This window comes from Crocodylus porosus, unplaced genomic scaffold, assembly GCF_001723895.1.
Source record: "Crocodylus porosus isolate Cpor-Errol unplaced genomic scaffold, CroPor_comp1, whole genome shotgun sequence".
NCBI lineage: Eukaryota > Metazoa > Chordata > Crocodylia > Crocodylidae > Crocodylus > Crocodylus porosus.
This window is the reverse complement of record NW_017728886.1, coordinates 200,027,847-200,044,647: the sequence shown is the minus strand read 5'-3', so window position 1 is coordinate 200,044,647 and position 16,801 is coordinate 200,027,847. Positions and strand designations below refer to the sequence as shown.

Sequence of the window (16,801 nt, the reverse complement as noted above, 5' to 3'; positions counted from 1 at the left end):
CTTTTGTGTTATTTGTATTTCAACACGTGGGACATGGTGTGAGCTGATCCACTTTATATGCAGCAGAGACATTCACAAGTTGATGATTTTACAATACACTGTGCACCATCCTAAGAAGGCCTAGACATTTTAATGTTTAAGCTGTTTAAATGTCTGTCATAAATTCAACTGATTGTAAAGAAAGAAAATCAATAGAAAAAAATCACCTATACTGATTTTATTGTTGGTTTTTACATATTGTACATTTCTTAAATATTCATCACAATGAAACATGCTATTTAGACCAAAGTAACTGCTGTTCAGTAAAAGCAGTGGACACTTTTTGTTTCATAATTAAAAGAGCAGCATAGTGATTGGTGTGGTATTTATTATGAAATGATGACAAAGGAGTACCAGTGGTTTTAATAGTTTTAGCTTACAGGAGCTGTTGTTAATTTTGTCTGTAGAGTTGCAGGTGAAATAATGCACAGTGGATAAATAGTCTATATTGGTTTAACTGAACATAATATATAGTGTGTTCTGGAGTTGTTTGTCTCAATAGACTATAGTAATCAAAAGTAATGAACCTATTATGTGCAGGACCTTGGAGAGCGTAGAATGGCAGTAAAAGTGTGGCACATAAAAGGTTTATTAAAGGAAATTAAAGTCCATCATTGCCACACCTGCTCCCCTATTATAAGTCTATGGCAGGTCAGTGCCTTCAATCACAACTCAGCATCAGAGAACAGAGCCATGTTTCCCATTACCATTGCAGTCACATTGCAACAACTCGTTCTCAGGTTTTAAGGATAGTAACAAGTAAAGAAGAGCCTTCAGCCCTGCTGAATAAAAGCAAACAACTTATTTTTATTTTTATTCCCTCCTGCACATAATGATCAGTTGTAAATTTTAAGCATGTAAAATGTAACCTTGTCTGGTTTACCAATGCAGATTGATCAAGCTATATTTTCATTTCAGACTTCATGATTCACACTTTCAGGTCCAAACAGCACAGTTGTTCACATTAGAGACTATTTCCAAAGATCTGCCTAAGCTTTTAACTTATTTCTCTGCTGTAATGTATATTTTGTCATCTAGTGTGTGTCCTAAGGAATAACTTGTAGCAATGACTTTTAAACAGGTAAAGAGTTAGAGAAGTATTGTTTCATCTCAAAAAGGGTTGACTCAGCTCTTTCTTTTTCTGAGTTAGATAAATACTGTCCTATGGTGTGCTTGAGTCTCCCGAGCAAGACCTTGACAATGGATTGGTGAAGTTAAAATGAAAACATTTTGAAAGCAATCTGCAAACAGCAAGAGGCAGAAAGCAGCTTTTGCCTCCTAAATGTCTTCCAGGGTCCTTCTTGCTATTGTGTGGGCTCCCCTTGCCTTCAAACCCCACACAGATCCATCATGCACCAATGATCTGGAGGGCAGCAGGGAAGAAAGCCAGGGAATCCAATGCTGCACGGATTTTTGCACTTCCATTTATGGGAAGTGCACAAGCACCCGCAGGCACACTGTTTCAGCCTTGGGGCTGAAGTGATCTCTGCAGGGTGGCATTACTTCCATGTTGTAACCTGAGGAGACATATCGTCCCATGCATCTCATTACTAACTGGCTTAGTTACTAGGAACAGGTGCTGGGGCCCACATTTGTGCTGAAGAGATAAATGAATGGCAAATGGGTGAGTTTTATCCCCATATTAAAGATAAGGAAAGAAACACAAAAGATACCCTAGCCCGTTCAAGAACACACAGAGAATTACTAATAGAGGCTATTTAAGAATTTAGGACTTTTGCATAGTCCTCTACATTGAACTTCCTGTTGATAGATAAGCTATTTCTTAAAAAGCCAGTGATACCTTTGAAAAGATATTTTGTCATGGCAGAATTACCCATTGTGCAAGCTGCTGTATGTCATAATGACTCTCCATACCAGAACATCAAATCTTAATCCCTTTGAATTTCTTGGGTTTGTAAAAAAACAAAACAAAACAAAAACCCAAAAAAACCCACACAACAAACAAGCACAAAAAAACCCACCTGAATTGAAAACTTGTCCCTACAATTATGGTTCTGGGGTGGATCCAAGAGAAGAAGGTGCATATTTCTAATTCTGTTTTGGACATAGCCAAAAATATCAGAACAACTGATTTTGTAAGGTTTCTGATATTTTAGTCTGAATTCTGACAACAGCAGCTCAAACAGTCTTAGTGCTGAGGAGTCAAAACTGGAATGTTAGCCCTGATTCATTCTCAGATATGAACCCCAAGCCCTCACTTAACCCTCATCCAAATCTGTACACTGCCTTCCTGGCCCATCTGGTACCCAAGATGTAATTGATTTAATTGGCAAAGGATTTCATGCTTGTGCCTGTTGTAAATTAATTCTTTTGGGTGAACATCTCTTTTTATTAATATAAGATGATATTACTGTAGATTGAGTAAAAATATAGACTGATATTTTAGAAAGCCTTAAAAACATTTTGATGGCTGCTTCATGTTAACAACTAGTATGTTTACTGCCTTGGAAAGCTTATGCAAAAAACTAGAACTCTTTTTTTTTATGTCTTTTTGTCTCAGACCAACACGGCAACCAAGTACACCCTTGGAAAACTTAGGAATTATTTCTCACATTTCTAGGACGGAATTTGTCACCAAGACATGTTCTGTTGAATATATTCAGAAAATATTCATTTGCAATGATAGTGTTAGGCATTTATAGGTGCTCATGGTTTCTAGGTCCTGTCCTACAGCTAAGACTTACTTTAGATTCTGTTGTGCTGTGGTGTAGTGCATCAATCACAGTATTTTACAGTATCTGACCTTAGGTCTTCATAAACACCTATGGGCATTGGTATCAAATCTTAAAGAAGCAACTCTTAGCAGTTGCTTGTTAAACACAGGCTTTTCCATTACAGATATTTCCCGTGGTATATTTATCAGATACCTATAGGTCACTTTTCTTTCTGTGACAAGATTGATTAGGCATGATTCTGCTTTCCATTGATCTCTGGACATTTAAAACTTTTAAAACATGTTGAGATTTTCTGTTCCCTCTATAACTCAAGGAATGAACTGAAGACTTTGTGTTAATGTTACAGATGGATGCAGATGGTGAAAATAAAAAACTGCGCACACGCTCAAAAGGAACCAAGGGTGAGTTAGCAAGAACCACAACCCTGTGCCCATCACACCATGAAATATGATAGTTCCTGTGCATGGTCCCTAATGTGCAGTCAGAGTGTATATGGCTTCCTTAGGGCTACTTTTTTCATCAAGCTGGGACACAGGCTGCTAGCAAAAAGACACAAAATATTATTAGATTGGTTTTTTTAAAAAGTAGAAATATTTTTCTAAGGCATGATATATTCTAACAGACTTTTACAAAAGTATTCATATATATGAGGAGTACTTATTATTTTATAAGAAGGTGCTTTTCATTATGGAAACTAAAACTCTTATGAAGGAAATAAAATTGCCTTAAGTTGAATGAGGTCTTCAAAGTAATATTGAGAACTTTGGCAACCAGATGAAAGATGTTTTGTACATTCTTTGCCATTAATTGAGTATAAATTAACCAGGTGACCAGCACAGGAGTACAGTTAGTTTTAATCTGCGATTACTGGGTGTGTTATTCCCCTCTAAACACTTATGGTTGAGGCCTGGGGGTTGGTTTTATTAATTTAGATATTTATTTATGGTTCTGCAACGTTATGATGAAGTTGATATTCCTGGCTCTTTTCCTTTTTTGTTAAGGAACAGATGGGAATGCAATACTGTAATATAAACAAGCTTTTGATGATCTAAACATCTGGAAAATGCATTTGACTAGCAATATAGCCCATCCAGAAAAAAACTTCATATTATAAATTTGTACCACTTTTTGTGGCCTGTGATAGTAAACGGGAAATGGACATATGTAAACGTTGTAAAAGTTTTGCCCTTCTTGTAAGAAGTTTTACTTATAAACTGTGTGGCCTGAAACTCAAAGGTACTGAGTGCATCTGTTTCTTATGGGACTTGTATGGGGTCAGCATTCCTAAAAACATGCAAATCGTATTTTGATTTATCATCAAGGCTTGGGACTGTAGCTGGAAAAGGGGTAAACTGTACTTCTGTGTTCTAATTGTGGCTGAGGCCACAATTGGAATTAAGGTTAGTGGTTTCTTTTAATTTGCTAATGGCACATCACCAGACAACTATGCATTGACAATCTCTGCTTAGAAGTTGACCAGGGAAGGGAAGATTCAATGATAATTTTTCCACTTAATTCAACAAAATCAGAATTTCAGCCTGGGACCACAATATCAAGTCAGGATGTGTCACACTGATAGAGCAATGTAAAGAGCAATGCCATCATCTGTTCACAAAGAGGACCACTGTTAAAAATACCCCTCCTAAAAAGATGTTGGAGCTGTTAGTACAACATGTTTCAAAATAATTGTTATTGAAACTAAAAGAGAAATTCTCATGAACTCTTAAACAAAGGTATAGCTGCAGAATAATTAAGTTATTCAGACACATCTTGACAAGAGCACATTATCCATTTAAGCTAATGTTTTAAATGGGAAATACCACTTTTTAAACATTTAAAAAAGTCTGGGTTTCATTAATGCTGATTAGAAATCATTAAATATAATTATATAGTATATGTGTATATACAAATTGCATATAGGTAATACTTCTCATTTTAAAAGTTTTTATATATGTGCAAAGCTTCAGTCCCTGATTTGATTCAGCGGAGATTCAGCCCGATTCAGTGGCTGAATCTGTGAAAATGAATCAAATCAGGAGACCTTTTAATTTCTCTGAATTGAATCAGAACCCTCCGAATCAATTCAGAGAGATATATATAATATATGTATGTGGAAGTATATATATATTACGGGTGTGCAAAATGGGCCATACTCAATTTGGATTCAGATTCGGCCCAAATCAGGTACGACGATTCGATTAGTTAATTCAGATCACTGTCCCAATTCAATTCGGCCAGATCCGAATCTGAAAATTTGATGCTGATTTGCAGAATCAGGGATTCGGCCATAGACACAGCTTCACAGCTTTAAATGTTTTTTTTTACATACCTCAAGGTACCAGTACCTCAGGGTACCAGGCTTGGCTCGTGAACCCTGTGATGCTGGGCCAGATGGAGCGTTCCACAGGATCACGGGGCGGGGCATGTGCTTGGTGGCAACGTGCTTGGTGGCAACCCTGGGAGTGGACCAGAAGTACTTCCAAGCTCACTGCTGAGTGTGCAGGCCCCCCCCCAGACCCAGGAGGCACAAGTCAGTGAGCCAGGGGGGCGTGGTGGAGCCCCTACGTGCTCCCCAGCAGAACCGGAAGTGGACCAGAAATACTTCCGATTCACTTCCAGGTCTACTGCTGAGTACGCTGGGGAGCCCCCATGCTCCTGTGGGACACTCCGTCCGCCCCACCGTCACATCATTCACAAGCTGCTTGGTATCTTGAGGTATATAGAAAAAACATTTAAAGCTGTGTCTATACCCAAATCACTGAATTTTCTAAATCTCTCTGACTTGATTCAGAAGGTTCTGATTCGATTCAGAGAAATTAAAGGGTCTCCTGATTTGATTCATTTTCACAGATTTGGCCACAGAATCGGGCTGAATCTCCGCCGAATCAAATCAGAGACTGAAGCTTTGCACAGCCCTAATAAATATAAACTTTTAAAATGAGAACTATCACTTGTATATGCACATATATATGTGGGTATGTGTGCTCCCATACACAGTGGCTGAATACATGTATTCTTTCTCTGTAGATAGATAGATAGATAGATCTATGTCTATATAGAGCTATAGATCTCTCAAGGAAGGAAGGAAGGAAGGAATCTTTCCCTCATGAGTCTACTGGCTTAGTAAAACAAGAGCTTTTTCCCAGAAGTGGAACAACTGATGTTTCTTGTGCAACGTGAGTAATCTTTAAAACCACCTGTTGGCTCTGTCAATATGCTATGTATCCTTGTGTGGGCAGGTATTTGTAAACACCAGCTTTCTTCATTCCCAAATCAAATTAAGACTCAGGGAAAACAAAGATTTCTCATCACACTCTCAGGTTTGTTTTTTTTTAAAGTGTGCCTTAGCTCTTTGTCTCTGCAGATTGTCATCTTCCTTTGCTTTAGTTTATCTAAAATAACATTGGGAATTGCACATTTGGTTAACATTTGCTAGTAATAGTTACGATCCTGTGGTTAGCATGAAATAGTCACCTGTGTTTTGATAGCCGCTCCCCTGTCATCACAGATAGGCAGGTGCATGATTGCAAAAGGCACAGGAGTGGAAATGTAAATTAATTCATTCTTTTCCTCTGTTTTTATTAACAGTACAAGTGGACTGTATTGCTCAGGAGCTCAGGTAAGAAGTCATGTAGTTTACTTTTTCTTGTTTCATATTCAGATTGATGTTAAGTACATTTCTATAAATAGGAAAGTCAATGAATGATGTATTTGTTCAGTGATTTATCATTTCACTTGCAAAAAGTACTGATGAGATTTCCCTTTTTAGGTGAAACAAAGAAAGTAGTTATGAATAAACCTTTTCCTCAACACAATTTTAACACAGTTGTATAATAATATATGGAAACTGGGCATGAGCTGCTTTGTATATTGATCCATTAACTTTAGTGGGAATTAATGCACTGAGCCTATCCAGCTTCCAGTTAGTCCTCTGCATTCTCTTCTTTGGTGTAATAAGCACTATAGGTACCATTTTAAGAAATATTACCTTCATTGGTTTTTGTCAAATGGCTTTTATGAAATAATAGGTATCTATAAATTATCAGCTTAAAAATGTATAATTTATTTATTTCCATCAAACGTTTTGTTGAAACAGTAGAAAGTAAGAATGATCTTTTCCATACTTAAATCACTCGAATAAGATGGTTAAAACTGTAAATTTTGCTAAGGCAGATTAGACAGTAATTTCTTAAATTATTAATATCTGATTTATACTTTAACCCTAAAACCTGAACATACCAGAATATACTTTTGTTACCTCTTTTCTAAAAATATGTCAGTTTCAGACATGTATACCATATTTTCCGTTAGTTGGTCAAAAAAAACCCCCCTGTTTTAGGGAAAGCTATTGAACAAGTGGCAAATTCTTGAAACAGAACTCCTCCAGAAGAAAAAAATAATCAGTTTTGGTAACAGACATTTATTTGCATGCAGGTTATAACAAGTAGTAAGTCTGATGTGACTACAAAGGTTCCATCATGAAGCCTATTGTCAAGTGCTAGTTTGTCCTATCATTTGCAGCAATGATGACAAAAAGAGCACTGAACTATACATGCAATACACATTCTGCAAAAATTATTTTATAATATTCAGTGGAACTCTTTGTTATGTATTGGGCATGACTAAGGTTATACACCTTCAACAACCATGTAGGCTACTGAATTTTGGTGATGCGCATAACAAGAGACTCCAATACGTGCACTCGGGGGCTAATCTAGAGATCAAAAATAATGCTGTGTGATTTCCCTGGTCGATCACAGTATAACTCTAGTTTTGAATACCAAATATGAAATTCATGCAGCAGGTTGCTTGAGAAGAATGATAATAATAATAAAAAAAGTTTTAGATTAAATTTGAATTATGAAAAATTTGAGGAATTTGTACGCTGCTTTCAGATATCTTGTGAACCGAAATAGAGGCTAATTTATCAGATAAATTATTCATTGTGAATTACTCATTCAGCTCGATCCAGAACTTCATTTTTCTGTATTGCTTCATGTTTCCTGAGATGTAGTGCTTCTCCTTTTTCCTCTGTGCATCCCTAATTTATGCACCAGAAGGATTCATTAATCCGAAGAGGCAGTCATCCAAAAATGAGGATGGTCCATGTGTTTCTAAGAGAAAAATGTTTGAAAAATAGAGGATGTGCAAGTTTCTGCAACACCAGGGAAGCTGTAATTTATGCATTACCAATTTATATAGGTTTTCCCAAGCAATTTTTCTGTTCTCTGTGAAACACATGCTATCTTAGCAACTGCCATGTTACAGATTACTCTTTCTGTCAGAGCTGTGGGATGCCTATGTGAAAAAACATACACTTGTTTGAGATGTGAGACTAAATATGCAGTGAGGCCTTAATTCAGTGTTGTACTTTGAACTTTCAATTTGGAGACAACAAAAACCCACACCAGTACATTTAAATAAGGTAGTTGGTGTCTAACTAGTCAGATTGTTTTATGTGTGTACAAATCAGGAAACAGAACATTTCTGTGTGCCTTACAGAGAAGGGGAAGCCCATATTTGGAGCAGGGAGGGGAAAGTGGTGCATAAACTGTTTTCCTGTCACACATCTATTTTACTATGAAACAGCCATTCCAGAGCTTCTACAAGAAAAACAACTTGAAAATATTATTTTATTTTTGGGCATTCATAAATAGATATTTGGACCCTTTCTCAGTTTGGACCAAGGTTCAAAATGCAGTGTTGACTGACTGTTTTAAATCCATGCTTAATTAATTTTCCTTTTTCCCTGCCTTATCCTATCCTTTTGCACTTCTTATTGAATTTTTTATTGCAGAGTGCCTTGGGATACTTCTGTGTGAAAGGCACTACTACATAAGCTTATACGCTCAATTTGTATTACTATTAATTTCATAATATTGATTGGTTCTACAGCTTTTGTTGTAGTTTTTTTAATGTTGCATGTTTTACAAAACTACAGAAACAAAACAGCCAAACAAAGGGTTGTAATTAGTGAAGTTGTATGAATAAATTAGACCTAGCAAATCCGTGTGGAGACAAAATGAGGGGCATGTGTGCACGACACTTTAAAGCAGGTTAAATACTTTTGCACTGCTTTAATGGTGTTGGTGTTTGCATGCGTCGGCAGTGTATTGCACAGTAATTCTAGCCACTGTAGCAAATTCGGCACCTTAAATAACTTGGGGCGCAGCAAACTAAAACTCCTCTGAGGAGCGAAGCACCGGGCTCCGTGAAGCTCAGCTCTGCAGGAAACCCGTGCAGGCAGCCTGGCAGCAGCCCGGGAAAGCAGGCTCCACTCAAGGAAAAAAAAAGCAGTGATCTTTTTTTTGTTTGTTTTTTCCCTGGAGCCTCCCTGTGTGCCTGAGCTGCACGGGGACCTGGTGCTTTCCTCCACGGCTGCAGTGCCCCTTGGGATCACCCAAGCTGGGTGCCTGCGGGTGGGTGCTGCCTGGGGGGAGGGTGACACTACCTCGGAGGGAAGCACCAGCCCCCTCCATAGCCCAGGGACCACTCCACCCACCAACAGCTTGCCCTCCCCTCCCTGCCACCAGAGAGGCAGATAAGTGGGTGTCTGCATGACACGGGGATTAAAAGGTCCTAAATTGAAGCCGTGTTTTTAAAAACCCATTGCTTCAATTTACACATGCCCTTTTCTACTACTTGAAAATGTGTATCATAAACCTGTACAGTGAAGTCTTGACTTAGCTGATATAGCAGGGACCATAAGCCAAAAGGCTTCAGTAGGCTGAAAAGCTGTGGTTTTTCTTGCATGCTTTTCTTCTGACTTCATGACTTGTCTGCCCAGTGAGCCAGCTTCAGCAGACGGCAAGTACTTCCACCCAGTATTCTGTAATTTGAAGATTAGAACACCCTCCTCAGTCGTGAGAGATGTGGGTTCAAATTGTCTCAAGCTGAAGAGGTCTCCCATTTTCTAGGCATCTTTTAACCACTAAGCTAACAAACAAAAGCTGGACATCACTAGCACCATCACAGATGAACATGAAATGCTGTGCTTTTTAGCCAACTCAGCACTTCTGTAATTAGTTCTTTTTGGGCGTTCAGTGGCTCCCTTACAACCTTGATTCAGAGTCCTAAACTCAGAGAAAACACAGGAGTAAGATGTACCCCTGAACTTTCCATTTACTATAGTTTAATTGTAGGCATCACTCTGCTCAAAACTTAGGCAGAACTCTAAATCATCTGTGGCAAATGCATGAGCCTTTTACAGTTTAGAGTTCCCAGGTACGAAAAGCTGTCAATTCAGATTATCCTTTTGTAGGACAGCATCCAGATTTTAGGCATTGAAGCCTGCAAGGCCTACACAGATGATTTGGATCTGACTTCACAATTTTAGTGTAGCAATGATTCACTCATAATAGAGTGATTAAGGACCGCTACAGAAAAATATTTAGTTACCTTATTCCAAGTGATTTTAATGGGAATTGCATCCCTACCTGCCTTTGTCACTCTAGGCTTGAGTTTTCAATGGGAATAAATCACTGAGCATGTACAAATTCATCATCAGCCAGTCTTAAAAAGGTTGTGGCCTAAAGCCTAAGGGATATCCTTGATCTGTTCTAGGTGTTGGTAGGTATGAAATTAAAAAAACAGTGTACTATATCACAAAAGAAGGTCGAGCCCTGACAACATTGTACTAAGGATGACACAGTATTCAAAGTGGGGTCTCATCTCTATCGTCTCTGCTGAATCTGGCTGCTGCAGTAAAACAAAAAAAGAGAAGAAACTGTGCTTGAGATAATTTTATCCCAGCTCAGTTAGAAATTGAAAAGACCAGGACCTTGAACTGTATTCAGGATTGAACTGAAAGCCAAAGGAGAGTAAAGAATATTGATATGATATATTCTCATTAGTCAGCTCCACTTAACAGATGGGATACTGTATGCTGAACCATCTGTAGTTTATGGAATGACATCTGGATCAAACTAAGGAAGAACAAATTGGAGTGATCCAAGTTTAAGATGAAAAAAGCTTGGATCACTTTGGCTAGGTATGTATCTGAATAGAGAGGGAATGAGCAAAAGGTTCTGCTATAAGTGTCTGACCATCCATGAGTAGTGAAGACTCCAGTAGAATACTAAAGTTTCAGACCAGCTTGAAGTTTGAGGAGTAGAAGTACTCCAAGGTACAGCTGGCCATACCTCCTGCCAGCTCCTAAGACATTTCTCAATCAGCCAGTTATTTTTATGTGGGTCTTTTTTTATGTAGAATGCTATTTCCATTTCTAAACCAGCAAAATGATGGAACTGTTCTCCTTGAAGGAACAAGAGAGAGAGTTGATATCATCACCCTAGTGGGAAGAGAGAAAAAATGGGATAGAAATCTATAACATTCTAGATTGTCTCCCTCTCAAGAGACTAACTACTATTTATACGATGGGAAAGATTTAAAGTCAGCACAACAACACTGTAGTCAATGAAGCTGAAGGAGTTCAACATGGCCTGAGGCACAAATTTCTAGAGCCCTTCAGACACTGTTCATCAATATCTTATTGATGGACAGACCAATCATTGTTCAGACCAAACTGAAGTCTGAAGCCATATTAGGCTTTAACAGTTGTGACAGTTATTATTTACTTTACAGTGTCCAGTAGACTTGTAGTATGGATAAAAGAGTGTGAAGCCATCCCTGCTAAACTTGCAATTTGATTTTATATATTCATGGAAAAAAAGGTGTTACAAAATAATCAAGTAGGGTTAGGAATGATGAAAAGAAAGTACAGGCTTGTAGGAACAAGAAGACATGCTACTCAAAGCAAACCAGTGCATGACATGATGGAACAGATGGGTATGTAGTGTAGGATCCAGAAAAAAACAAATGATATACAGTTATAAACTTTGTGACCCAGCAGATCCTTTAGGAAGGATTTGTATGAGAAGAAAGGCTTTATGTACCAAACTAGGAAGGGTATTTCTTGTATAAGGGAAAGGATAGAAGTATACATGAAGTATACATGGAGATGATTAAAGGAAAAAGTGAATAAATGAGACTAAGGCTGAACTTGGAACAGAGTAGGTATGCAATGAGGTAACATAAAGAAGAGTTAAGGTGTTGCAAGCCACTTCTTTCTTGGTGATTTTCTCTAAAGAAGGCTAACAGAAGTTGGACAAATCGTTTCCACAAAGTTAAGTTTAATTTATGCAGACGAAACAGTTGTATGCTATAAATTAGCTGTGGTTTCTGTTTCGGACAGGTTTGGCAAATCCATCACTGTCTTTGATTAATCACAAGAGTCAAAGGTGTCTTGGCATGTGTTTACTACAGAGATTTCAGAAATGACTTAGACTTAGTTAAGGAAGACAGTATGGATTCCCTTTTTGACAATGATTCTGTTCAGTTTGCAGAGGCAGTGATGGATGATTAGAGGAATGTAATGCTCTCTTTCAGCAGTACTCATGTGTCTGGATTCAAATGGATTAAAATTTAATTCTTTATCATAAAGTTCCAAATTTCTGCTTAGCAGTTTCATCTTCAGAAAGCCATCCATGAAACATAAAATCTTGTAAAAGAGCTTGTTTGGAGGTGACTACCTAAACTTCTTGTAGGTGCAAGCTAACTTCAATATGCTTCTTCATCTGTTGATGCTTCAAGCCTCCAATTGATCTCTATTTCCAACGGGGAATTCCAGACACTATTAGATTCAACAGTTTCTGAAACTGTGGAAAAGCTCTATTTTTTTCTTGGCGGGGATGATACATGGCAGTTGTATAGAGTATTTATGCACCCAGTTACAGCTCCCAAAGTGTGTGTACCCTTGTTTACAAAAGTTGAAGGTATGGAAACCACTTAACAAAAAGCCTGTGTTTGTCAAGATTCTGAGTTGTTATGCATTGGTTTTTCTTTCAAGAGAGGCATTTCTTGTGGGTACTCTGATGAGCTTGTCCTTGACAGAAAGCCCTTCCTGCAGATTAGGGGTGGATGTGGAAAACATGCCCAGTTCTTGTCCTGTATGTTCTGTATAATCATGATGTACTGAATTACCAGCTGGGAACAAGATATGCAAAAGTAAAGGCTTCTTGCTGTGCAACCAACTCTTGGCAATACCATTAAATCCAGGCATTTCATCTGAAAGTAAATTTTGTATGATGCTGGGTTTATTAACAACTGATCTTGCATTCACAAAAAAATATAACCACCCTACCCACTGTTTGGTGTTTCTGTTGATCTAAAGTCAAGGAAATGACTAGTGGTAATCTACTACTACTTAGTCTCTAGCCAGAAATCTCAAACCAAAAAAGATTTATTTCCATCCTCCTTACAAACATGATCATGGCAGAAGTTGGAAAGGGCATAGAGCTGGTCTTTTCATATTACCCCTTGTCTGTTATTGTAAATAGTCATCCTTTTCACTGCCAGCAGATGCAGTATCCTGAAAGACATAATTTTGTTGGTTGTTTGATCCTCTTCTGCCAGTTTTGTGTTTATAAAAGAATTAAGGATAACTTGCTGAATCTGCTTTCTTCTTAGAAACAACAAAGACTTTTTTCCACTAAATTTTCCATTAAAATTAACCCGGTTTAATTTTTATTAAAGCACAATCATCAGTAGCAAGCGAAATTTAGAATGAGGCAAATATAAACGTATGCTATTCACAGGACTAATAAAATATTAATTCTGGAGTTCACCTATCCTTATTATTACTTCCTGTATGTCAGCCATTCTTCCCACCCCTAATAAAACAAGTTATAAATGTAAAACATAACTGTAATCAAATTTATGGGTCTGTAGTGTCTGAAACCCTCCCTAGTTTCTTTCTCCATCTTCTAGTCCCTCCTTAATTATCAATAAAAAGACCTGGTCTACAGTTTTGGCAACTTTTTATAATTCTGTCCATTCTCAACACTCCTCAATCTGCATTGTTAGACTGAAAGCTTTTTGTTTATTTAATTGCCCTTCATACTCTCAATTGCTAGCAAAATAGATCTAGTCTCTTGCATGGCATCTTGTATTTGGTTTTGTAGTATCACAAAAGCACACTACAAAAGAGATGTTTAAATTCTAAATTGCTGCTTTATTCAGGTGTGCTGCTCCCTTACCTCTCTGTTTTCAAATGTTCAAGTAATTGGTGTTTGGTTGTCATACAAAACTAAAGAACAGTTCTTCAGCCAAATACTTGCAATTGTATACAAAGCAGTGTATTTGTGCATGTACATGAACAATAGCTATTTCTTATTTGTTATTCACCCATTTTAAAAGTTCCTCATTCATGCAGGGAATAGCAATAATACCCTAGGATTTTGGTGGCCAAACACAGACCACAAATAAACAAATAACCAATTGAACATTTTGCAAACAAACCTTAGGTTGAACTTGTTTGATTTAGTAATCTAATGAGTAGCCACAAATAACAAATTAGCAAAAATCAGGATCTGCCTCTGATACTATTTTTAACAGATATGTGGCTCTATTTGCACATAATTGTGTTTGCAATGAATAATTTGATTAATTCTTATAGAATGCAAAAACAAATTCAGGCCCAAGTATTCCTAACTGCCCTTTCTTATCCTTTTCTGTTTTTACTCTCTCTTTTCTGTGCCTGTGTTAAAGTATTTAAAGAGTTTCTATTTAATTTTTTCATTTGATATTTCATGTCCATCTTTATTTCTATTTTGATTTAATATTTTCTATGGAGGAGAAGTATTAGCTTTTTCTTTCAATAGTCAATATGTTCAGTAAACAGATACATATTATGAGTCTCCTTTCTCCTTGATATTGTTTTTTTTATGTCTACCACATTTATTTTTAGCCAGTAAATATAGTCTTAACTTCTCTTCCTAGTACTGGTATCATATATCATTGAATTTGGGTTTGGGTTCTTTACCTTCAAATTCCTATTTAATTTTAATCTCTTAAAGGTTGATGAGTCTCAATTTCTACTTTTCTATAACTATTAGTTTTCATGTCAAAATATGAAATTCTGTCCATTTTAGCCCTAATTGTTGCAGTCATATTCTTAGTCAGTGCCCCACATAAGTACCTGCCTTTTTGCACTTTGAATTGCCCATCCACTCTTCCTAAAAATTTTTACACTCTTTATTTCTCCATCTTTTAGTACCATCTCCTCTAAGACTGTGTATCCCCAAGGAGTCATAGACATTTCCTTTACAACTCAGTGCTGTCAGCACATACAATAAATGTTTTGATACTACCCCTTAAACTAGCTTATAGAGCCTCAGATACTCTTATGGCTAGAAAAAGAAATTACACATAAACCAGTATAAATGTTCGGAAACCGGTTCAAATCTGTAGCAAAACAGAAGCTCAGGGCACCTATACATGAGCAGCGAGGCTTCTCCAACTTGCTGCAATTACAGTTCGTGGGAGCAGACTCGATTAATCAAGTCTGCTACAGTATGGTAATAACCACACTCCAGCAGACTCCAGCATCTTGTGTATCAGCATCCTCATACTTAACAATGCCGGCAGGGGTGCTTTAACTAAATCTTGTATGATAAGCTTTAGTTAAAGCATCCTCGCTGCCATTTTTAAGTGTGGGGATGCTGAATCACAAGATACTTCAGTCACTTTAATTAGAGCGTCTTTCAGAGCCACTCTAATTAAAGCACCTCCCCCAATCCCAGACCCCGTGTATACATGCTCTCAGTGCACATAAACCACTTTCAAAATGGCCAAAACTGGTTTAAGATAAACCTGAATGGATGTAGTATCAGACTGAACTGACTTAGATTAAATCAGTTTATTGAACTTTTGTCCCAGGTCCCCTACACATTCAAGTTAACACACAGTCCCCCAGCATCCTAGGATGCTTTGCACCTCCTCCACAAACCTCCCTCCCCTCACAGGGTGGGCAGGCTGGCCTTGGACCAAGCTGTCTGCTCCAGCTGAGCAGAGGGGTGTGCTCTAGCACCCCCCCCCCCCCCGGTGTCTGGCTTGGACCACTGCAGGCATGTGGCTGCATTTCCAGTCTCAAAAGTGAATATCTGTTCACTTGCTTATTGGTTCAATCTGTGCAACTTGGACTAATCTGTAAAGATTGAATCTATTCAGCCTCAGGCTTTTTGACCATCTGTACTTAGCCTATAAGCCTCAATGCCTCTATAAGCTTACAGAGCCTCAGCCTTCTCCTAGCTGAACAGAATGGGTCAGAATCTTATAACCCAGAATGGCTACTTCTTTTTATGGCAGATCCTTCCTGAATGAAAGCAAGCCATGCAGAGAGTATTATGCCAACCAATGATTTATGCCTCTTTTATCATGAAGTAGAGGCCAATAGCTGGTAAAATTGCTCTCCCTCGTTGATGTGTGGACTGGGTTCATGGAAGCAAGAGTTCATCAGAGTGGACTGTGAAAAATATGGAGGCTATATTGGTAGGGACACCTTCAACCGTCTAAGTTTAATTCTTGAAACTTTAAGCTGTAGTTAGCCCTACTACTAGCATGTCTGTGACAAGATTATTAGACAGTAGCAAAGCTGGAGAAGGTTTGGACTTTTGACAAATAGATTACTTTAAATTCCCCCTGTCCTTGCAGTGCTCTGACCAAGGGGGTTTGTTTTTCCACAAAATTATCAATCAGCCCTTAACCAGCTCCTTATCCAATTTTTTCCAGAGTGTTTTTTTCTAATTATTTACTCCAGGGGTTTTCAACTGGGGGGTACTTGGGATGGCCTCAGGGGGTAGTTGGCAGTGGGCACTGCTGCCAGCACTTCTGCCGCCACCATGCCACTGGCACACTTGCTGATCAGCTATGGGGGAACCCCCCCAGTCGCCGATTGGCCACTGGGGGATGCTCCAGCTCCCACACTCATCATTTGGTCACTAGGGGACTCCTGCCTTCTCGACCAGCCAGCAGGGGTACACTGACCCAAAAAAGGTTGAAAACCCATGATTTACTTCATTCAGCAGGCCACACTCTCACATACTACAGAGCAAGGATGCAGGTCTGGAGAACATCCTAGAATTAACTTATGTATTCTGAACCAGAGAGATGCTTATTATCAAATATCAAATGGTTTATCTCCATATGACTGAATGAAAAAGGGATGAGCATCTCAGAATTTCATAGTTTCATAGTTTCTAGGAAGGGACCTGAGCAGATCATCTAGT

General features: G+C 38.2%; 1 protein-coding gene across 3 annotated transcripts in view; it reads left to right on the top strand.

The window, feature by feature from the left end:
* ST18 (ST18, C2H2C-type zinc finger) overlaps positions 1 to 16,801 on the top strand; it is a 136,093-nt gene that overhangs the window by 30,735 nt on the left and 88,557 nt on the right. For all 3 annotated transcript variants that reach the window (XM_019547992.1, XM_019548002.1, XM_019547984.1), the window contains exons 3-4: positions 3,082 to 3,136; positions 6,324 to 6,354. In XM_019547992.1, coding sequence (XP_019403537.1) covers positions 3,082 to 3,136; positions 6,324 to 6,354 — 86 coding nt within the window. The remainder of the gene's footprint in view (positions 1 to 3,081; positions 3,137 to 6,323; positions 6,355 to 16,801) is intronic.